The sequence below is a fragment of the Apostichopus japonicus genome, chromosome 9, assembly GCF_037975245.1.
Source record: "Apostichopus japonicus isolate 1M-3 chromosome 9, ASM3797524v1, whole genome shotgun sequence".
Classification (NCBI taxonomy): domain Eukaryota; kingdom Metazoa; phylum Echinodermata; class Holothuroidea; order Aspidochirotida; family Stichopodidae; genus Apostichopus; species Apostichopus japonicus.
Window position 1 is genome coordinate 6691717 of NC_092569.1, and position 25659 is coordinate 6717375.

Sequence of the window (25659 nt, forward strand, 5' to 3'; positions counted from 1 at the left end):
TTCACAGCAGCATTCACAACAGCATCACTCACAGCAACAGCACTCACAACAGCATCACTCACAGCAACAACACTCACATCAGCAGCAATACTTGTAACAACTACAATCAAAGCCTTTATAGACATTCCTCTAATCTTTAGACACATTAGAAAAAATGAACGTGATAGAATAGAGTACCTTATAAATCCTCTTTTATTTTAACATTTCAAAATTAAGGCACTCAATTAAAATTTAAAAGAATTACTCCACCAAAACCAACTTGCAGAAATACATTAATCCTCTTCAACCATACCCATTAACCAGAAAGCCAGTTGGCTTTGTGATTCCTTGCCATATACTTTGCACAAAATTCCACATATCTATGTTCCAAATATCAACTTATGTAGAGCAAGTGAGTTAATTTGTCCAAGAATTAAGTGAGAACCAGAAAAGAACAGAGATGTCCATCTGTTACTTATAGCACTCACTTGTGGGCATCAATTGATTAATACACTGTACACAGTACAGAATTATTATTGATTCCTTGCAGGACCCAAAAGGAATCTATGCTTTGGTGATGGCGTGAGTGTGTATGTATGTAACGCTTGCAAACATAGTAACTTCATACCTGGTATGTGGATCTGTCTTATTGAGTACAACAAGCTCTCGTTTTTTGTGAATTTCAGTGGTCACTTGGGGTTAACAGAGGTCAAAGTATGAAAACTCAAAAAGTACATCATTGTTGAACTTCATACAGTACATGGTATGCAAATTCAGCTTGTTGAGTGCAAGAACCCTATTGAAAAAAGTTCAAAGCTAACTTGCTTTCTGGTTCCAAAATATTTAAATATCCAAAAAGAACAGTCTTTCTAGGTGAAGTATAGACACATAGATGTATGAGCAAATTTAACATTTTCTGTTACCAATTTTGAGCTAGCAAATCAGCCATCCCAACCATCCCTTTAATAATTGTTATTAATCAATGAGATTTATATGACATTGTTAAAATATTTTCACAACTTACTGTCAAAGTCATCTAGTATAAATCACAGAGAATAAGACAAAGTTTGAGACCATTTGCGATAACCTGTTGATCCCTTGAACCAATTTTGAAATTGACCAAACTATGTTCACCAAAAGAAAATGATAGCATGGTAGAACTCAGAGATTGTAGATTAAATTTAGAGATAACATGTTTACAAGGATTACATACTTGGACACATGTTGACCTCATGTGACCTTTAACCTTTACCAATTTCAATACTGTTCTTTAAGCTGGTTCTACATACTAAGTATGAAGTTCAACAAATGTGTACTTTTTGATTTATCACAATTTCAAGGTTTTACAGACTTTGAATTGATGTTGACTGCAAATGACCTTTGAACAAAAGGTCATGGTTGTTGTTCTCAATAAGACGGAATCACATACCAAGTATGACCATGAACTGTTACAGTGTTTACAAGTAAGTGTCACATACACACATGCATACACATACACCATTGCCATTGCATCGATTCATTCTGCCTCCGGCAAGAAATAAAAACTTTGACATTACATACCACTTTGAACTTCAGTGCAAGATTCAAATATTCTGGTATATTTTGTTTTGCCATGCTATATCTTGTAAACTGGCAAACATGCTCACAAGAGTTTTGAGATGCAGAAAGAACCTTGGGTAGTATAGTAAAGTAAACAACATACGGCAGCACATCACAAAATAGTGAACTGTTGGCTCATGGTATCACACTTTTTGATGACTGAGTATTCTAAAGAACCTTGACTACACTTCAAATGACAAAATATATCACAATACAGATGACATGATAAATGCAAACTCATTCTGCTCAACTAAAATCAAATAGATGACGAAGTTGTAGGTTGAATACAAGAAGGAAAATGATGTCAAGTTAAATTCATATTTATAACTCATGACTCATCAATTCATGCAAAGGTTCACTGTACACAAACTATAACAATATAGCAATATCGGCAAGAACTATGATTCAGAATATATATATCGTTATGGATAGAAGCAATGGGTCATTTTAAATAACATATTTTGTCATTTTAATACAAAAACCCAGCAAATATATGAATATGAAAGGATGTGACATATATTATTGTACTTTGCCTTCTACATTGGTTTCTGTAAGTACAACCTCTCAACTGTGTAAACTTTTCATCGAAGAACATTCATGTGTGACACTCAGATCAACAAAGTTGAAAAATACATCCGGAGCTTAATCATGGAATGCGCTGAAAACAGAAAGTATTAAATTTACATTTCAGTTTTATCAAAGTTATTACCCCTTTATAAAGAACCAATTGTACCTCATCTCCACTCCTTAGCAGTTTCATGATGTTCTCTGTGAGATTTAAGAAGTTTTCCTTGTCAACCAGAAATGGTTGAAATAAACAAGTTATCAGCCTCAGCAAATTCAGACCTTATTATCACATTCAGTCAGGTCGGATAAATACGCTATCAAAGTGTTATTGGTCTTTGTTAAAGACACCACATTTTTAAATAGTCATTAATTTATTTTACAGTTATATCAAAGTTATTTCCCCTTTATAAGAACCAATTGTACCTCATCCATTCCACATATTAATCACAATGTATGACACATATCTGTCCTGAAATTAATATAAAGTATAATAGCTACCTAGCATGTAACTTCTGTATAAGATAATTTCATGTCAAGAGAAGTTACTTTGCAGACATAGCAAGTTGGGTCTAACTTTCACAGTCAACTGTTTTGGTCACTGGAATTAATACTCATATCACACGACAAATATCCTTCTTCCCCTTCAAAATGGAAAATCCAGGCATTAAAATGGTTTCAAGGTGATGTTATTGTTGTATCCAGTACAAAAGATATCATTTCTAAAAGATTAACTTGGCACGATAGAGTAAAAGTTATATCCATAAAACGATTAAAATGACCCTGCATATTCCCACTAAATCTCATCTCCAGTCAAAACAGTTACTACTTAAAAACAAGACGACCACTTGCAAAAGGACCCGGCTATATTCCACAAGCTATTTAAAAAATCCCATCAAATCTTTAAACGCCACCAATAAAATTGAAATAAGTTATAAAATGGAAAAATTAAAGTTCAAACTTGATTTCATGAATGGAATGCAAATAACAATCCAAATTTAACTCTTCATGAGTGTAAGGTAGGCTTTGATTAGGAAAAAGCCCATTACTCTCTTTAGTGTACTTTCTGGGGCCTTCATTTGAACTTCTTCGGTGATGGTTTGTAGTAGATGATTGCACAGCAGACGAGAAAGTTGAGGCACATACCAACCAAATAGCCAAACATTACTAAAAACAAAAAAAAGAGGGAAAATAAGCAATTAGTCATTATGGTGTGATCACCTGAAGAGACCTGTTTCTTCTCCTTGGAAATTGCTGTTTCTGATATGAAAGTTGAAAAAGATACTATCCCATCGAATTACCCATTCGCACACTGAATCGTTGATCATTAAATATGGTTAAGTGAACATGTTTCACTCACAGGCCATTGAATAATGGTAAACAGATAATAAGCTATTAACTGCATATGCACATTTTTGAAGAACCAATGAAACTTTAATTACATCCTGATTTACGGTTGTATATCATAGTGTGTTGAAGGTGGTATTGCAATTTACGTCTACATTAAGCGTTTACAGTTTCAACAGTACCATCCTACTGAATAATATGCCTAACAGCACACAGTTCACATTTTATAGATTGTGGTGCCTATTATAAATTGCCGAAATTAGTGGCGACCTGTCTATCAATTGCTGAGTTAGAAGCAAGTTTTTAACAATGCACAATTTATCAGGCAATGCATTCACAGTACAATTTTAACAATGCTCAAAATTCAAAAGCAACTCCTTTTAGACAAGCATTCTATTTGACAAGCATTTAACTTCCTGGGTGATTTCATATTTCTGCTGCAAAATTTGGTATAATATGTATTATGTTTACAGCAATATGACAAACTTTATGACTTTACAGGTATAGTAACATTTAAAAGACTATTAGCTGTACAAGCAGATGTTTTATTCAATTCATGACTATTCTTGGATTTGTCAAAATTGTCACATTCTGAAAGCTATACTGACTTTCAGCGACTGATCTCTTTTTTTGGCTCAATCTGGGGCATCTACATGTCAAGTGTGATGCCTTTATGATACTCATTACCTGGAATGACTACAAATCACTTTTGGCATCGACCAAAAACGACTATTCAAGTCTACCAATCACATGCTCCCTAGCTGCTGACCTAATCTTGACCTATCCCGTTTCCAAGGTTTCATCACTGAAATTCTGTAAGAGTTGCTTTGCTCATTTGGGGCTATTGTAAATTTCTTATTTATAACAAATCTCAGTTACTGAATCCAAATGACCTTTGACCTTATTGGCAATCTCTGCATGCACAGTATATCTGTCCAAACCACCCTCACGATATTGTAAGTACTACCAAGTCATAACTCATACACATGCATGAAACAATAAAGGACTGTCCTTTACTCTAGTCAACGGTAATCATCTTCCAATGAATATTTGCAAAGATTGGTGATTTTGTCTACCAAAATGAAAACAGCTGCATTAATGAAGGCAACATGGTACAGTATCTAACAATATTGCTCTTGCTCAGTGCATACTGGTTGAAATTATTACAAATTTTACGTGGAGAATCTCCGTAATTACAAACAGCACAATTCGCAGTCCTGAGACTACGGTAATCAAACAATATTTGATTTCATGACTGCAAAAAGTAAAATGAACTTACCTAATTGATCACCTTTGTCAAATGCCAAGGTTATCATCCTTCCTGCAAAATGATAATACAGTATAATGTTTCATATGAAATGTCAAAATAGATGTTCCAGTTTACCATGTCATACTACAGGTATATGTTTTGAATGATCTGGCAAATTATCGTACTCCACGCACTGGTAAATCTTGCGATAGTCGATGTCACAAGTTTAATCAATCAGTAAAAAAAATCAATGATAGGATTATTTTAGGCAAAAATTCTAGTCTTGATATGTTATATTCCAACGATAAAAGAAAAAATTTGATTGCTGGTAATGTTTCTATTGCTTTTCTGATTATTCATCTTTAAAATATGCAAAATCTCTGGAATGCTGCTTTAAGGATAAAATTGATGATAATGTCGGCATCTCACGGAAGCCTACTTGTAACTGTTAATCCATGCATGAACAAATCCTAAAAACCCTTCAAAATATGTTCTTTTAGTTTCATATAGCCAACAGAAAACACCTTCAGATGAGATTCAACACAATTCGTCCTTGACAAATTTGTAACACTTTGTAGCCAAGTAATTGAAGGTCATAAAAGTCCTAGGTTTTGTGTTGCATCTGAGGAACTGACAAGATATTGATGGTTTGTTTGTTAGACTATGGTCCAGTTATTTTAATTGTTGAACCTCAGATGTTTAACGTGTCATTTATCAAAAACTAAAAGTGGCATAGAAATACAATCTGGGCTGCTCGCAGTGGTTTTTATCAATCTACAACATAACAAAATTAATTTTGTGGCAAAAGTAATCCAATAAGCAGGCTTAAGGATTTGACTGTGACATTAAGTTTCTCTGCATTATAACAAAAAGACCTATTGTAAACATGATATTAATGTTTTTTGCTTAAATTCAGAGTTCTGCATATGAGAGAAAATATTTTCACTTTTTGTGACCCTGCAAAACATTTATTAACAAACTGTAATGTGTTGCTTGAACTACGGTTATTGCCACTGAGTTCAGAAGAGGCTATGGTTTGATACTGTAATCCGGTAATGCAATATGCCTTTCAGTGCAACTCCTGGAATCCGAGTCAAACTCTGTATCAAAGGATGACTTTAGCCAGAATTTAATCTTAATAGGTTATAGTCAAAGAAATGGAAAACGTGGCTTTTAACATTACGAATTTACAAAATGGCAGCCGAATGCCACTTTATCATGATACTGTATCTTCCACGTCTCATTACTTTTTTAAGGTCATTTTTTTTCCATCACAAAGAACTACATCTCATTAAGATGATGGTTAGGGCAATCCTCCTGTAATATTTGTGTGTACAAAGGTGAACCAGAGCAATTTACAGGCAAACTTAATGAAGTGTTTATATTTTGCACAGCAATTTTGAAATTCTGTTTATCATAAATTAAGGTGACCAGACGTCCCCGATTTTCGGGGACAGTCCCCGATTACAGTGTGCTGTCCCCGATGAACAAGTGTCCCCGAAAATGTCCCCGATTCGTCAAATTGTTCAGGAATTTCGAAAATATCCCACATTATTAGTAAAATAATTGTAAAAACAAAATTTAGTCAAGTGTTCAGTAGCAGAACGGAACATATTACCAGTATTTCAGGTGGGCCCGTGTAAAGTGCATGGAAACACTAAAATATGCTACATCGATCTAGCCTAGCACTCTTTCGACCGTATAATTGGCAACTACGGCAACACAACAACACTTATAGTGTGAGCATGAGCAAATCATCAGCTCTCAAAGAACCACGTAAAGTAAGTGAATTTCATCTAAGAAAAAGCTACATTTTTGAAAATAAAATTGATTTAAAAAGTGCTTCTAAGTATCACCATTTCACATCTAAGCACCTTAGGCACTTGAAAATTTTTCCCTTAGACCCCTCCCCCATTTCAGTCACGCAATAAATGTCCCTGATTTCAGTCAGCAAAATATGGTCACCTTATCATAAATAATACTGTAAAAACCTCATTTATAATGGTTCTGTGTTGTACATTAACCTGTGATTAATCATTCTTCTTTGTACAACAATTGGTCCATACTTTATTTAATGCTTCTTTGTTCATTTATATATTATTGCATATATTGCAATTTAAAACAAATGATATTCAAACAATATCAATACTTTAATAGCTTGTTTGTGACGGGTAAAACATTCCGTGAAAAAAATGCCTCTTTTTATAAGCCCCTCCCCCTGTTAGGCTTATACCCAGCCCATTTGATCTGATTTCCTTTACAATATTCTGATCTGATTTTGTTATTGACCTACCCAGAGTTGTCAGGAATGCAATGGCCCATGTCACTAGGCTGACCCTGCTGGAGTCTCCGGCATTAATGATTGCTCTAATCTGGAGACCCTTAGAAGACACTGAGATTGGTAGACAAACACTCTGGAGCAGGGGAAAGAAAACAGTAAACACATATATATCGTTCTTTGAAGGGGGAGGTACAGTACCGCTCACGTATAACTCGCGTAGACGTATACTCTACGTTTATCTACGCGATTATACGCGATTACACGATGTTATACGTTTCTGTACGCGACTTTCTACGCGGTGTCTACGCGGCGTCTACGCCGTGTCTACGCGGCTTAGGGCTTCGCTTCAGTGCACCTGAATAGGGATTATACGCGCGTAAAGACGTACAATCTCGTATAATCTGTAAACGTGGGATATTCTCAGCCGCTTTATATAGCAGAGCTTCTATGGGTTAGAATAAACTGTGATGCAGAAAAGAGTCGGTAAACTCAACATCAAGTAATGTCTCCTAAGCCTTTCCAAAATATTCAACCACAGAGTAAGCATATACTTAAGCCGTTAAGAATAGGAGTAACAAAGAAAACAGCGCTACTAGAAGTACAAACGATCGATACAATCAGTGCAGGAAAACTTCAGCAAGGAAACTTTATCAATTACAATGTGCACCAGTCTGTTAATATTTATACGAGTTCCTCCCGTTGGGCATTAAATTGAATGTAGGTAACAATTAATGAGAACAAGGTAGGCCTTGGCCTATCCTACCTTTTAGCCTTCAACGAAAGTTACGCCGTATATGCCTCGCAAGCTCCCGTAGCTCCTTAAAAGTTGCTAAGCTTTTTATTGATAACGCCGAACGTACCGCCATTACCAGACACACAAGGCGCCACGAAATGTAACACTGTTTAAAAAGTCGGAAACATCTGAAAGTACTAGTAATATGCAAATGTTACGAACGTTTTACCCCTACGTTAAGTGTATTTTTTCTCACCGTTCAATCGTCCGGTTATTTTCCTTTTTTTTATCTTCAATGGTTATCGAAGTTTGTTTTTGACAATGAGGAAATGTTATTCGCAAAATTTGAACACATTGAGAAACAAATCCCAGGGCGTAAAATCTCACGAACATAATTGTACTTCCAGGAATCCAGGGTAAAGCTCGTTGCTGCAAAGGTTGAGCTCACACGCGCTAAGCAAGGTACCTGGGAGACTGCTTGGGCCACCCCTCCTCTCTTACGAGACGGGTTAATATAGTGTCGCACGTTTTTGGCAGTTTGCCAGGGTTGTAACAACTCCTTGTTAGGTCAGAATGGAATGCAAATTAACAGGTGTCAGGCTTGTGAGCAGAAACCAGGACATGACCTAGATTTCCAGGGTAGTCAATATTCCGCGCGCGCACCTGCAGTTGGGATATTTGGTGATCACGTTTTAGTACGCATGACATAGGAAAACGAAAACCTCAAATGAAACTTACTGTTGGAATACGTGGATTTTACTCTTCTGATGTTCGGTTACAACTGGTTCTTATAATGTCAAGTTGAATGGAGCTGGTAAGCATCTTAGCGCCATTTTAAATTGTGCTCGAACACTTTTGTCATGACCAATCAGTCTGTGGATCCTAAATGTTTTTTATTTGGCAAACGGGCATTCAAGGGAAAAAGTCATGCAATTGGAAACTGTTTTCCTACATTCTAAGAAGTATAAGTTTTTTTTACGTAACACCTCTTTTTTTGTTCAAAGTTTTGTTTTAGCCTAGGCCTAGGCCTACTCAAATCAACTGAGGGAGAACAGGATGTTCAATGAAGGTGTACATACTTTCATATGAAAGGTCCGCCGTTTTGCGGCAAATTCTCTGCCTCTTTCAATACATATTTCCCAATAACACATTTCTTGCGACAAAGAATTACCATACGTTTGAGTTGTTCTTTTTTTTTCAAATAAAATAATGTTTCTCGTACGAAATCTGAAAAAAAACGGGCGGCCATTATTTTTTCTTTTCATTGCTTTAATACTAGTTCGGAATACGTGGCTTCCTTTACAAAATATTATTTAATGATAGTTTAGATTGCTTGTAATCCGAATAGACACCCGGGAATTCAGGAAAAAGGAGGCCCCTTGTGCGGGCGAAAAACATGTTTTGTTTTTTACCGGCCCTGCTTCAAAGTTCTTCGGTGGAATTTTTTCTTTTCATTCCAACGAACCAACGGTAAATTAAATAAAAATTGACAAAGAAACGCTTAGTAGTACTTTATTATTTCTTCAAAATGTTGACAACTATTCAAAGTAAACTAATCCTCCGTGGAACAGAACCTCTACAACTGAAAAATAAAGTCGGGGAAAGAAACACTGAATAGAAACCCAATTAACAAAAAAAATTCTATGCCATCAAACACTTTACCTTCGTCCCCTTCGCTGCAAAGTGAATATCACCTCTTAAACTACGATGTAAGAAACGGCTGTTTTAAACATCTCACTAACTCTTTCGGCGACTTTAATCCCTATTCATTGAGCACAATAGCATTTCCTGCGTATAAACTCGTAGAGGGATTATACGCGGTGTCTACGCGGCCTCTACGCGGCAATTTCTTTGTCAACGAGTTTATACGCGAGTGTACGTGTTTATACGTGTTTATACGATTCTGTGCGCGTACACATGTCCAGTTATACGTGAGCGGTACTGTATGAATGTGTGGAAATGACAGTTTGATACATGTTCAAATGTAAAATATGAAAAGTATTAAGATAATAACTGTAAAACCTGACATCCAACGAGATACAAAGTCAAAAAGAGCTTTTGAAGTAAGAAATGTACTGTAAGTCACGAGTCACTCAGTTCTTCCATGTGTGCAAAATGTACCCATGTATAAATACATACACATTACACACAACCATACTGTACAACAACGCATATCCACATACTGTCCCTTAGCATCATACAAAGATCAACTTTCTGGTGGATTTCTACTTTGAGAATAAAGCACTTGCACTGCAAAATCAAATGCATCATAGTGTAGCTCTGGGAAAAGGCTATATTATAAAATGTTACCACCTAACTTCTACGTAACTCATTCTTATTTGACCTGACATGGAGCCTGAGGGAAAGACAAGATATGGACACAGGGATTGATCAGCGGATCAGGGCAGAATATACAGCCAATCACGGCAGAATATCATAAAAAATAACATAAAAAGCAATTCAATATTGGAGTATAAACTTACTAGTAGGAATGAAGGTAACCAAACAGGTGTTATCCCTGTTGCTATGGCAATGCTTCCGAAAGTATAACTTTTCCAGCGTCGTTAAGGCGTTTAATATATGGTATTGACTGTTCGATAATCACAGTACAGACGCCCCTGGCTAGTTTAACTCAGTATTTGGTAACTACTGTTGAACAACTTTATTACTTTATAGGAATAAAATGAACTTGATTTTAATTTGTTAAAGCCAAATATATTATGTATTCCATTATACAGAATAAAGACACACAAAGTTATGCTTTATCATGACAACTTAAATCTATCTTTTCAGGTTTGACAGATTCCCTACAATCATGTTATTATAATGGGATATACTTCTTTTCCACAGTAACTAGCTGTTTAACAAAGAACAAAGAAACCAACATTTCATTTACGTGTAGGGAACCTGTCAAAACTGAAAATAGACCAATCAGGTCATTATGATATGTACAGGTTTGTGTACATGTGTTATAATGGAATGCATAATACAGAATAAAAATGCAATACAATTCAGTTGTAAAACATTTATATAATAAATGAACAAATACTTCATCCCAGTCTATTCTCTAAGAGTTACAAATTAACTGTTCCAACCCATTTCAAGATATCTAAGATATAAAATCAAATATATTTGCACAAGTTAACCCAACCATCATTCATCATTGGCCTCTGTTTTACCTCAAACCGGTATTAATGAAATGGACCCAAAAGGCTTAAGAAAAGGAGTGGACAGTCAAACGAATGACAGAAGACACCAGTAGCTGCGGTTGACGTAATCTATTCTTACAATAAAACAGCCTCTGTAAAACAACATACAGAACAAATCATAAGATGAGAAAATGAAACATAACACTTAAAACACTTAAAAACTTAAAATGATATGAATATGCGAATATAACCTCATTAGTATGCAAACAATTAATATAAATGCTTCACACTTTCTAGTTTAACTCTCTTCTAAGTTTCTAAATATCAACATAACAATTTTCCTTCGGTTCATGTAATATAACTCTCAGAAAACATCAGTATCAATGATAACATGCACAGAGTAAAACTGCATGGATCTGTATGAACGGAAAAGAAACTTTATTTACAACATTTACACTTGACCCTTGACATGATAACTCACCAGGCTAAAAATAGATACAAGGTTTTGACTTCAACAAATGGCAAGCATCATAGTTGGAGATACCCAAGGTAGAGGAGAACTCTCACCAAACCTGTTTGAATTAAATATATACCAGTTTACAGTCTATGTCTCTTTATTGAAAATTATATAGTCTGCGTCCGGTTGAATCCAAAGTCACAACAATTCAGTTCAGTTGAATAACAAACAGTACAAATCTTACATAACTTTACAAAACTCTGTCAATAAGCATAGTCTTTAATCAAAAACATTTAATCAAACAATTAAATAAGTTTTATCACCTTGCAATCCCGGTCAACACATATTAACGTATACCGTAGCAGAATTCATACATTGGGAACCAAAACAACACTTTGATATTCCCACTTTATAATACTGAAAGTGCGCCGCCATTTTGACAAACAAAAATGCCAGGCTTCCATAGCACTTCAACCCACACCTATTACGTAATGGCACATTACCTATCCTAACATGAGCACTGTTACAACAAGAATAATCTAATATTACGATCCATCGGAATGATAAATAAACTTAAACATGATATCAACATACGTACATCATTTCTAGGACAATAAATCTTAAGAATACGATCATTGAAATAAGTGAGGATATGATCATTGAAAGAAAATATACGTTCTCACGAGTCCCGAATTTCTAACGATAACATTCGTGGAACCCCTATACCAAGTATATCATTGAAAAGCTACAGACAGCTTCATTGATACAGAGTCATAAGATTCGATCAAGAATTACATATTAACATCAAGATAATAATTAGATTTCTTGCGATAGAATGTGACAAATATCAAATCAACACTCACCCTTACAACGGCGACACAAAACTCTTATTCTACATTGATAAATTTGACTTGGTTTCCACCACTACTTTCGGCAGTTCTTTTTACGTTAAGCACGATGATGGAAGCAACAAAGAAAAGCTTTGTAGGCCTTCTCATCCCTACGCAATCGGCGACCCAATCACGAGCGTATTGATATAAAAGCCTGTTAAACCCTTAAAAATCCAGGTAAATTAACAGAAACAAGAAAACCCTTTGTCAATCTGGACATACTAAAAAAGAATATAAAGAGATACTGGCCAGAAAACGAGGTAACATTTAACATAAATAACAGCTTAATTGGGACTCAATTAACATCCCGCGCAATCTACTAAAACCACATGTTTGGACCTCGGAGAAACAGAGACAGGAACGATGACTCACACCTCTGTCACGGGAGTAAGTACCAAAACATTGCCAGGTAGAATTTAACACCACTACAATCTTCCCCGCGATTAACATCATCGCCTCTGACTGATGGTAATCTTACTAAATTAACGGAAAATAAACACATCAAAAACAGGTTCAAGCAATTCCAATAACCTTGAAAGGTCTCACAACATAATAACCAAATGACAAGATTAATAATTTCACATGTTCTTGACCTAACTATCACCAGCATTTGGCAAAATAGAGCGAGGCAAGTGGGCAGGATTTGAGTGAACTCCTTTGTTTACTCTCGCTGATCGTCTGCAGCCCACAGGTTGCTCCTCATCTATCACAGGAAGTCGACCTCTTTCTGGGAGTACTGCCTCTTGTTGGTACAACCAAAGCGGTAACAATTCACACAAATTTTCATCGTCATCGTCAGTATCTACTCCAGGTGGAACTTCATTTTCATTCTCAATAATATCAGCATCTGGTTCTGCAAGACAAGGTTGATCACTACGAGGGTCATGAATCAGAAGTCTTCTGTTCACAGTCTTCATGTCACCGCCTAAAGCTGGTCGAATACTGTACACATCACCCTCCTTGTTGATACTAACAACTACATACGGTTCGTGATAAAACTTATCCTTCAGTTTATGGCGACCGTCGAAGGCACATCGCTTTAGCAAAACTCTTGCTCCAACTGGGAAAGGCTTACTCATAGGTAGACTGTCATGTGCACGCTTCTGATTCAAGAGATTCTTCTCCATGCGCTTCTTTGCAATTTCATGAGCTTCTCGCAATGCTTCTGCCTGTGCTACAATATAATCTTCTTGCCAATCATCTCTGACTTTACTTAACAGTTGGTCAAGTGGGGTAAAGGGGTCTCTACCATACAGCATACGGAAAGGTGAGATTCCAGTCGCACTGTGAGGAGTTGCGTTATACACAAAAGTGAGGTGATTCAGCATTTCAGGCCACTGTCGTCGCTTGGAAGGATCGATGGAGCGTATCATGGCGCAGAGGGTACGATTGAATCTTTCTGTCTGCCCATTCCCTTGTGGGTGGTACGGTGTGGTATGTGACTTCTTGATTCCATACAGTTTGCACAATTCTCTGATTATGTTTCCTTCAAAATTCCTGCCCTGGTCTGAGTGTATTCGTAAAGGCGCACCATAATGTGAAAACCAATTATCCCTCAATGCCTTGGCTACTTCTGTTGCTGTTTGGTTTCTGCACGGTATGGCCTGTGCATACTTTGTAAAGGAATCTGTAACGACTAAAACGTCTTCAATACCACCCTTTCCTTTATCCAGTTTCAAGAAGTCGATTGCCACCAATTCATTTGGGCGAAATGCAAGCAGATGTCTCTGGGGGGTCCTTATCTTTGCCGTTGGGACTTTAGCAGTCACACACTTGAAACAATTCTTCAGATGAGTTCGAACATCTTTGTGAATTCCTGGCCAGAAGCATCGAGTTTTCAGAGTGTCCAGAGTCCTTCCAACACCTTGATGTCCCCACTCATCGTGAGACATGGTCAGCATGGTTGATCGCAGGACACATGGCACTAAAAGTTGTTTGTACTCTCTTCCCATAGGTCCTGTCACTTTCCTGTATAAAACCCCTCTATACTCTTCCAGACGATCATATTCCTTCAACCAGCTCTTCACTTCTGAAGAACAAGGTTCAACTTCTTCACCAGGCTCCCATGACGACTTCCAATACTTCCACAGAACACCTAGTACTTCATCATTCTGTTGCATTGCTGCTAGCTGAGCATATGTGTATGATGGAAATATGCAGGGAGAAACAAAATCTGGTGGCTTCTCTCGATCAGAATGTCCAGCCTGTGCACGAACTTCAGCAGGAAATATGGTACAAGTAGCAACTGTAGCTCTGCAGGGCAACTTCTCCCCTTCTTCTTGATTGTTTGGATGACGACTGAGGGCGTCTGCACACGTATTCAACTTCCCTGGCTTGTAAAGGATCTCGATGTCAAATGAAGCTAATTGGGCTGCCCATCGTTGCTCTGTAGCACCAAGTTGAGCCGTCTGGAGGTGTGAAAGAGGGTTGTTGTCCGTGTATACTTTGCAATGCGAACCCATCAGATACTCTTTGAATTTCTCTGTCACTGCCCATTTAAGTGCAAGCAATTCAATTTTAAAGCTAGAAAAATCTGGATAGTTGCGTTCTGCTCCTCGAAGTCCCCGACTGGCGTAAGCAATGGGATGGAGTTTTCCATCATCATTGGCTTGTAAGAGACATGCACCCAATCCTTTCAGACTAGCATCGACCTCAAGAACAAACTCACTTCCAAACTTTGGATAGGCTAGGACTGGTGCAGTGGATAAAAGTGTCTTCAGCTTCTGGAACGATTCATCGGATTCAGAAGTCCAGACAAAATCTGATTTAGAACGCTTCCCCGCTTTCTTCCTAGAAGAACCAACAAGAGCATGGAGTGGTCCGGCTAATGCTGCAAACCCAGGCACAAATCGTCTGTAATAAGATGCAAGTCCTAAAAAGGAACTTAACTCTCCTGCATCTTCAGGTACTGGCCACTGCATAATTCTTTCAACTTTCCCAGGATCAACTGCAACTCCATACTTATTGACGATATGCCCAAGGTGACTTACTTCTTCTTGGAAAAACTTACATTTCTCGCCTTTAAGCTTCAGCCCGTTTTGAATGAGTCTCTGAAACACTACACCCAGTCGGTTGACATGTTCTTCAAAGCTGTCGGAAAATACCAGAATATCATCTAGATACAATACCAGTTGGGATAAGTTGACATCTCCAAAAATAAATTCCATGACTCTTTGGAAAGTGCTGGGACTGTTACAAAGTCCTTGAGGCATCCTGGTGAACTCATATAGTCCCCACGGCACACGAAATGCAGTCTTCTCTACAGATTCAGTATGTACAGCTACCTGGAAGTATCCGTGAGACAAATCTAGGGAAGAAAAGTACTTCGATCCACCCAAGGCCTCTAGCGTCTCATCAATTCGTGGAAGGGGAAAAGAATCCTTGATTGTAATAGAATTCAGACGGCGATAATCTACACACAGTCTCAAGGAGCCATCTTTCTTTGGAACAATTACAACAGGGCTGGCATAGGGGCTTGACGACCTTCTGATGATATTCTTTTCAAGCAGTCCTTGAAGAAGTTCCTTGATCTCTATAGTTTGTGTCGGAGGAACTCTTCTATATGGTAACCTAATGGGGGTGCACTGATCGGTTAACTTAATCTCGTGGGGTATGAGATCACAGAATCCTAGATCCAGATCATCTCTAGAGAAGGCCTTCAAGTTATCATGTAAAAGGACAGCTACACGATCTACCTTGTTTCTTTCAAGCGCCGGAAGTTCCACTCCCCATGGCAATTCTACCATTGTCTCATCAGCCAGCATATATACTTCTGTATCTGAGGAAGGTGTACCCTCTAAACTCACAGCCTGACTACCTTCAATTCTGTCTTCACTCTTAGTCAACAATTCTCCTCCCTGTCCTTCAGCAAGCGCAGCTACCGACTTTCCTACTAGAGATCCTTCACTTCTATTCTGACATGCAGCAACTTCTTCTCTTTCCTCTCCTATGACTATTTCTGCCTCACATACCTGAGTAACATCTGAAAATTCCATACACCTTGCAGCCAATTCTACACTCTCACCCTCCTTAACGGGTTCATTGGCACCCACTAGAACCTTCAGAGCATTACACCCAAGTAGGATAGGATACTGCTCAGATCTCCCAGAAGTCTGTCCGTCTATGATCAAGAAAGCTACTAAGCTGGATCGTTCCCTTATCTTCACCACTGCACTTACAAACCCAAGGACATTTACATCTTCATCACCAAATCCAACAACCATTAAAGGGACAGGCAAATTCATAATCGGTCCGAGTACACCTTCAAGTATCTCCCTGTAAACCACAGCTGGTATCAAAGATGCCTCTGCTCCTGTGTCTAGGACGCAGCCTACCTCTACCCCCTCAATCTCTGCAATGACCGTTGGACTTGAAGATATCAATTTCTCTAGCACCACTCTAACCTCTGCATCTTCTCTATCTCTCCCGTTGACTTCTCCTACTCTAACTGCTATGGGCTGTCGATTGGTTACCAAAGACTCTACTGTTTCGCCCGTAACAGCAGAGACTATTGGTTTCCCGGATGGCTATTTCTTGGCTGTGTTTGGGGATGCTGATCTGATGACCTCTGTCGCTCATTCCTTCGATTCCTTGGGCAGTCCCGTGCAATATGCCCTCTACGCTGGCAAGAAAAGCAAGTTGTGTTCCAACGCTGACCGATGTCGACGGGTGGTGGGGCTGAGTTGATAAATTGTTGCATCGTGTTCTGGAGGGATGTCAACTGCTCCTTGAGACTCTTCACCTCATCACTTAGTCCACGTTGGTTCTCCAACAGGGTAGAAAAGGCTCCATCCTCTTTGATTTCAGCTGCAGCAACAGGGGCCTCTACACATACTTCTCTGATTCGGGATCGTCTGGGCTGCATCTCGCTTTCTTGAAAAAGTAAGATAGCCTCCTTCCTCATCTCTTCGAACGAACTTACATTTGGAGATAAGTCAATCCGTCTCAGCTCCCTACGCACATAGGTCTCACTGGCCCCACGAATGAACTGCTCTCGAAGAGACTTGTCACGGAGCTGCTTCAGGGCTGTGCTCTCCTCCTTTGATGATGCAGCCGTCTCCATTTTCGTATACAATCTCTTGAGGGACCTACTATAATCAGACAAATTTTCACTCTCTTGTTGTTTGCGATTGTGAAAAAGGCTACTCAAGCTTTGAAGTGATTCGTATGTGCCAAAACAGAGATTCAGTGAGGACACAACCTCGTCAAACTTTTCTCTCTCGCTCTCTTCCAAACACGCTATCTCTTCCTTGGCTGGACCAGTCAAATGATTAATCAGAGCCCGTGCTTTGGCTTTGTCCTCCAGATCATACTGTACGATGATCCCTTCAAACTCTTCCAACCATTCAAGGAAGGAAAGATCCCCAGCTGCATACGGTGGTCCTTTAAATTTTGGAAGGCGACTCACTGGAATTCCTTGAAACCCCATCGCTCCTTTGAAAAGCTGGGTCAGCAGGGCCATATTCACAGCGTTGGGATCTGGGTCTGTCATGATGCCTGCACCACTTGCCCTTCTCACTTACGTTATGCTTTACAAAGGACGACCTAATCGTATCTACTTACACCAAATAAGGCCCTAAACTCACTCTTAACTTAATCAAATACCTGTACATATATAGTAGCCTGAGGCTGTTTTATTGTCTTCTTTTACTCCTTGGTGCTGTCTCTGGTTATCGACGTCAGCTGATGATCACAACGTCTTACTATGGTAGCTTCCGTATCCCACTTCTGACACCAATGAAATGGACCCAAAAGGCTTAAGAAAAGGAGTGGACAGTCAAACGAATGACAGAAGACACCAGTAGCTGCGGTTGACGTAATCTATTCTTACAATAAAACAGCCTCTGTAAAACAACATACAGAACAAATCATAAGATGAGAAAATGAAACATAACACTTAAAACACTTAAAAACTTAAAATGATATGAATATGCGAATATAACCTCATTAGTATGCAAACAATTAATATAAATGCTTCACACTTTCTAGTTTAACTCTCTTCTAAGTTTCTAAATATCAACATAACAATTTTCCTTCGGTTCATGTAATATAACTCTCAGAAAACATCAGTATCAATGATAACATGCACAGAGTAAAACTGCATGGATCTGTATGAACGGAAAAGAAACTTTATTTACAACATTTACACTTGACCCTTGACATGATAACTCACCAGGCTAAAAATAGATACAAGGTTTTGACTTCAACAAATGGCAAGCATCATAGTTGGAGATACCCAAGGTAGAGGAGAACTCTCACCAAACCTGTTTGAATTAAATATATACCAGTTTACAGTCTATGTCTCTTTATTGAAAATTATATAGTCTGCGTCCGGTTGAATCCAAAGTCACAACAATTCAGTTCAGTTGAATAACAAACAGTACAAATCTTACATAACTTTACAAAACTCTGTCAATAAGCATAGTCTTTAATCAAAAACATTTAATCAAACAATTAAATAAGTTTTATCACCTTGCAATCCCGGTCAACACATATTAACGTATACCGTAGCAGAATTCATACATTGGGAACCAAAACAACACTTTGATATTCCCACTTTATAATACTGAAAGTGCGCCGCCATTTTGACAAACAAAAATGCCAGGCTTCCATAGCACTTCAACCCACACCTATTACGTAATGGCACATTACCTATCCTAACATGAGCACTGTTACAACAAGAATAATCTAATATTACGATCCATCGGAATGATAAATAAACTTAAACATGATATCAACATACGTACATCATTTCTAGGACAATAAATCTTAAGAATACGATCATTGAAATAAGTGAGGATATGATCATTGAAAGAAAATATACGTTCTCACGAGTCCCGAATTTCTAACGATAACATTCGTGGAACCCCTATACCAAGTATATCATTGAAAAGCTACAGACAGCTTCATTGATACAGAGTCATAAGATTCGATCAAGAATTACATATTAACATCAAGATAATAATTAGATTTCTTGCGATAGAATGTGACAAATATCAAATCAACACTCACCCTTACAACGGCGACACAAAACTCTTATTCTACATTGATAAATTTGACTTGGTTTCCACCACTACTTTCGGCAGTTCTTTTTACGTTAAGCACGATGATGGAAGCAACAAAGAAAAGCTTTGTAGGCCTTCTCATCCCTACGCAATCGGCGACCCAATCACGAGCGTATTGATATAAAAGCCTGTTAAACCCTTAAAAATCCAGGTAAATTAACAGAAACAAGAAAACCCTTTGTCAATCTGGACATACTAAAAAAGAATATAAAGAGATACTGGCCAGAAAACGAGGTAACATTTAACATAAATAACAGCTTAATTGGGACTCAATTAACATCCCGCGCAATCTACTAAAACCACATGTTTGGACCTCGGAGAAACAGAGACAGGAACGATGACTCACACCTCTGTCACGGGAGTAAGTACCAAAACATTGCCAGGTAGAATTTAACACCACTACATTAAGAAAAAAATTCATTTGGGAGATATCACAGGTTCAATGTTCCAAACTAGTACACAAAAATATGAAATGAGAAGATATAGAAAAGAGGACACCTCCCTATGACACCATGACATCACAGATTGACATAAAATGGCAGCTCTCTGACACAACTTTTGAAGGTGTAATTTAAGTAAGTTGGCCTGACGTTTCAGTCCTAGCAGGATCTTCTAAATGACAAGTAACAGTAACAAAAGGGACAAAAACACACACAGAATACAGACAGGTTAATGAGCATGGTGAACACAAAGAGATAGATGTAAGGGGATTAGTAGACAAGGGATGGAGAGAAGAAAGAAAGAAACCAACAGGGGAAGAGGAGAGGTAGGAGATAAACAGTGGAGGGACAAAGAGAGGATTAAGGGAAGGTGGTAGGAAATGAACTGGAGAAGGACAAGGACAGAAAGGTGTGGAGTAAAAAGGGTGGAAGAGAGCTATGAGAAGAGGAGTGATGGGGGGGGGGAGAACAAGGGGAGGAGGGGGGGACAGAAGAAAAGTACTTTTGAATCACGATATGTTTTAATAGCTGGAGCAAGAATTTCCTTCAATGCTTTCATCACAAACATCTCCTTCATATTAGTTATGAAGATGATGGTTCTGTTTACATTTCCTTGAAAGACAAGCTTATCATTCTAATTAAAAACCATTAAAACCACTAAAACCATATATGGTGCCATGGCAACAAAGAGTGCCATTTTTCACAGTTGATGTTGAAATGAACTTTCATCACCATTACGTTGTAGTAAAGGATACAGACTAGTGCTGATGAAAACTCTTGCATCGATCATATCATTGAAGAATAAATAAAACGCTATCAGCATCACATCTATAGACAAAAGAGAAATAGTAAACATCAAATATTAAAGTAATACTTTGTATTCATCAAGCATTTGTGTGCAAAAACATTTATATTGTTTGTACACAGTTTGCACATAACAGTATGAAGACGACTTGTAAGATGACTCACACACAAGTGGCAAACTGGAATGGTTGCACATGCTTCCAAATAGGAATAAGTATGACGATCAAATTGCATGCAAGAGAGAAACAAGATTATATAACAAAATTGGTTTTCTGATAATTACAGCTTCAGTGTACCAACTTAACAGTCCTATCTGTAACTTCAACATCTCCTACTGTCAGCACTTACAAAAGCTAACACAACAGCAGTCCGGATTGAATGATTTCAGAACATATCAACCAAAAAGTCACATCTTTAATCGGACCATAAAATGGTCTTTCCTCTTTGGTAATTTCAAAACCAACGAGGGAGGGGTGCAATTGCCAGAATGAAAACATCATTATGGAGTAAACTATATTCACAGAACAGGCCTTAAAGTATCGGAATCTCTCATTCATGAGTAGCCATTCATGTGTCAAAATAATTACCAGCCGAATCATTTAAGTTAGAACGTGTAAAAACTTCCAGGCTTCTCCAGGATTTGAACCTGTGCCTCCTGCTACATACACATGTCCCAACCAATTGCACTATGGACACTATCATAATATCGTGTACAGTCGTTCCAATCCAGAAAGGATTTCTTATTTCACTAAAGGCAACATCCTCTATCCAGCACTTGTCCATTTTTGTGACATTTCTTGCCATAACAGAGGCACAATTGCACAACATTTGAATGAAGGCCATAATTCATTTGTATATTTAAGGAAGAAACATCACAGATTATTATAGATACTATTGGCAAACAGCCTCGAGTGCTACAATAGCACTTGCTGAAATACAATATGGCATCTTACCTTGTACAAGGAGAAAAGTGTATTCGACGTATGACATCAGTGCATATTCATTTATAAAGAAATAAAGGAAATGCACAGTATATCTGCATGGAAATAAAACAAAACGACAATGGTTATTGACTTGCATGAATCATCAAGACCGTATTATAACAGTCAACTGATAGAGAGATATATCATCGCAAATTGGTAGGGCCAATTGGCCCTGACTTCTCTAATGGAACCACCCCCGGGGCCACGCTTTTCATTTCTAATTGAAAATAAACTTGATACTTTTGTAGCCTTTTGCAAATAGGCACATTTGGCTCATGCAATCCAGATGATGCCAATATAACTTGTAAATGTTGGCAAAGGATCACGTCCAATAACAATGGTTACAACTGCCAATGGCTAAGACTTCCATGTATTTTGACGATAAAGGTTCCCCTCCCTCCCTCCATGCTATGCTCCATGCTTCACAAAGTTCACATGTTATATGATGCCATCCAACTCCACCCACGACTCAAGATTTCAGGCGAAATGGTATTTCTTAGGTAGTTTCAAAGTGCAAATGGAGAGAGTTACTAGCATTAAACTGGTAAGTACTGTACCACTCTCTGCCTGCTTGTCTCTCACTATTTCTGGGATATATACTGGAAGAAACTAAAAGTGTGAATGTGTGTAGCCAGACCAGTGTATTGCTAGTTCTCTTATGCCGTATTAAAGCTAGTGAAAGCAGGTAAGTGTTGAACAGTAACAGGATGCTCAATGTAGAGCCTAGGCATGCATATGGTTCACTGTAGGCCATTAGGAATTCTGTAGATGGCACACACATCACTTCTTGTAAAATTTGCACTGTATGTATGTATGTTTTTTAGATCCTCCTGCAAGCAGGAACTCGCGAAGAAGCCCCATTGGCTTATCAAAGCCGCAAGCTGACCGAAGTCAGTCTCTTTATATTCATATTTAACGTTCATGATTATTAATTGTCAACAACTCTGTAACTGGATGACATACATTAATCTTGGAGTGACTCGAACTGGGGACCTCATGATTGGAAGGCACCTGCGTTAACCAATGAGCTAACACTCCTACAGTAACACAGTCATGATGTGGCTGGAGTGGAAACACTGTCAATGTGTAGTGTGGGGTGAATTGTCGGTGTGCCTATACGAAAAAGGGTTGACAAGTCTTTACGAAAAACATGACTTTCCTTGATTCTGTATGCAAAATTTGGGTCTATAGATTGTTTTTCATTAGTTCAAAACATAGGTTATGCCTCACGTAATTGTTAATGGTTTGAAAAATGAGCAAACGAAAAGCGATACAAAGTTGACCAAGTGTAATGTTAACACTACAGTACCTAGCTCACCTTATACTACGTAATTCTGGTTTACTGGCATTCTATGGCCTAACATTTTTGCATAGAGAATTTGCACATTTCTTCATGCATTCTGTATGTTAGGCTATCTTTGTAGTTAGAAAATCTCACTGATTCACATAAGGCACAATTATGTTGCTTAATGTAATATTATGTGTACAAAGATACATGTCTTGACTCCATTCCCTGCAATTGGACCTAAGGTCACACTCACAAGTCACAGTACTCAAGGAAAACGCTGAATATCCGTTTGGCAGAATATTCAAACTTAGGCTATTTGTTAAATCGGCAGGGTGGTAGACTCCTCGAATACGTTTATGCAGAGTATTGCCTTTGGCACTATGATCAAGGCATGATCTAGGTACCCAGCAGAAATTTCCTGTTGTTTGTTACGCAATAACTGAATATGAACCCAGCATTACTATAGTTGGACAATACTATTACCATAACACTGTGCAGTCCTGGATGTAGTGATCCAGGACGGCCACTAAGCCCTAGGCCTATACTTACACATAAAATTCCAATAAAATGCTCATGAGACTAAGTCCTGTCGTCTTTTTGGATCTCCACAGCAATGACACTTGAGGCACCTTCATAACAATACATGGTACAATACACAATATGTTCAAAACCTGTAAAAATAGAGTCAAATTACGACTGTAATTCGTCGAGCTTTCTGTGGTTTGATCCATTGTAACTTTTGCGCAGGGTAAATGAGTGCAGTGACAAGCAAGTAGGGCTAGCTATGGTACGTCATTCAGTTCTTTTAGCAGTGCTTGTCGCATGCAACTGAAAGATATCCCTTGCCACTTGTGATAGCTTCAGAGACTGATTCTTACAAACGGCCAAAATCGCTTACAAGCAACCTTTTACGTAACTGCCCTGGCGGATGAGAAAGGAACACAATGTCTGACATCGCCAAGCTGCTCACAACTATGTCAGGAAAACCAGAATCCGGAGAGATTTACAGTATTGGAACGAGAAAACTGCAAATTGCAACAAAACAGACGTGTGCCGCTTGAGGTTTGCAAATCCCTTACATTACACGACTTTAACCCCCTCCCCGGTTCCCTAAGGTTGAACGACAGTGGGGGATCATATCGACGGGTGTTGGCACTTCTGTCCGACTAAAGCTTTGTTCGTCCTACATAAAGTCTCGAACTTTCCTATAACCAAAAGAGATACTAATAGTTCAAGCGTCACGGATGCTGATCAGACACCGCATCAAGTGCTTCAGTTTTCAGTTAAGTGGAGCAGGCGCGGATCCAGAGGGGGGGTCCAGGGGGTCCGGACCTCCCCCTGCTCTTGGCCAAAAAAGAGGGAAAAAAGAGAAAAAGAAAGAGGGAAAAAAAGGAGAAAAAAAAGAGAGAAAGAAAGAGAGAGAGAACAAAATAATTAAATTAAACGCCAATTTTAAACATGTAGGACGTCAGAAGGGCGGTTATCCTCACAAGTTAGCCAGGTGTGTCTTTTCCGTCAAATGAACTATGGTGTGCACGCGTGCTACACGTGAGACGTTCCTCGCCCATTGGGCGAGGAACGTCTCACAGCTCTTGTTCTCATGAACACGTATTATAACACTCCTATCGACGCTGACGAGGTGGTTCGAAAGTTCATTGAGAAACATCCACGGTGTTTGTTCTCTCTCCAATCTACCATGAATAGATCATCAATAAAACTAGCTAACTCGTACTGATGCAGATACATTTCGAGTGAGTTTTTGTAGGTGCTTTGCATGGCTAAATTGAAGGGGGTTCCCTGTTGTACTTAAATATCCAAGAATTTCACAATGGATAGAGGGAAACCCACTCCCCTTAGACCCTAGGATTACTGGAGGCCAAACCCCTCACCCTTCCAGAATCCTGGATCCGGCCCTGCATCAAACAGTGGTGACGGAACGGGAGGGGGATTGGGGGCTAAAGGCATTATGATTTTTGTATCATCTCAACTCATCTGATATGTATTACCATATTTCATAGATTGTTTTTTTCTCATCAATTGAGAAATTGCAGACATGAGATCCATATTTTCAGGCTAGGTACATGCAGCTTAGAATACTCGGGAAGTGCCGTTTCCGGCCATCTGGGGGGTTTGTAAAGGCCAAAAGTTTTCTGGTACGCTCCGCGCCAACCGATGGTGGCGCTCCGCTTAGATAGTCTTACGTTCAGGCGCGGCTGGACCAGTCAGACCGCCCCCCCTGTCACAAATCCTGCATCCGCCCCTGTGGAGACATCTCGTAGTGTGCTCTAAATGTTTGTGACATTAAACACGTATTTGTTGAGATCTTATAATGAATATAAAATACAAAAGACCCTTCCTTCTTTTAATGTCGTATTGGAATCGGTACATATAACACCAACGGCAACCCACAATATAGTGTTGTACTATACAGTCACGCGGCGGGATATTACTTGTAAAGGCATCGCACCACAATTGGACTTAGTGCACGTCCGCCTGAGAGGTTAACCATTGTCGGGGAATCAGGCACGTATTCAGGATTTTCTAACTCGGGGGGGGGGGGGGGCGCGAATCACTATCAAAGCGGAGCGCCACCATAAGTTAGCGCGCAGCGTACAAGAAAATTTCTGATTTTGATCCCCCCCCCCCCCCCCAAGATGACCGGAAATGGCACTTCTCGAGCTTGAAATGACCAACCAGATGTACACTTTTGCCTGTGAACCAAGAATTTCCCAATAGTTTTTTTTCCATCCATAACCTTTTGGAAGATTGTCACTAGTCACACATCATGTTCGACCTCCATCGCATCTCCTGTGGATCATTGCTTTTTGTAGG

At 38.7% G+C, this 25659-nt stretch overlaps 1 protein-coding gene across 1 annotated transcript; it reads right to left on the reverse strand.

The window, feature by feature from the left end:
* Positions 1–174: 174 nt before the first annotated feature.
* LOC139972912 (solute carrier family 66 member 3-like) lies at positions 175–23707 on the reverse strand. The gene is made up of 7 exons (XM_071979223.1): positions 23377–23707; positions 21510–21592; positions 20508–20580; positions 10236–10302; positions 7032–7152; positions 4769–4810; positions 175–3309 (listed from the first exon to the last, which is right to left on the reverse strand). Exons 1-7 carry the CDS (start codon positions 23556–23558, stop codon positions 3218–3220), a joined length of 660 nt encoding a protein of 219 aa, XP_071835324.1. The 5' UTR covers positions 23559–23707; the 3' UTR covers positions 175–3217.
* Positions 23708–25659: the final 1952 nt, after the last annotated feature.

Coding starts and splice junctions, on each gene's coding strand:
- LOC139972912 (XM_071979223.1), bottom strand. CDS start 23,558: ATGGATCAAACCACAGAAAGCTCGACGAATTACAGTCGTAATTTGACT. Junction 10,303..20,507: donor GTTTTCATCAGCACTAGTCT/GTATCCTTTACT, acceptor ACGCTGGAAAAG/TTATACTTTCGGAAGCATTG. Junction 7,153..10,235: donor GGTTACCTTCATTCCTACTA/GTAAGTTTATAC, acceptor CCCCTGCTCCAG/AGTGTTTGTCTACCAATCTC.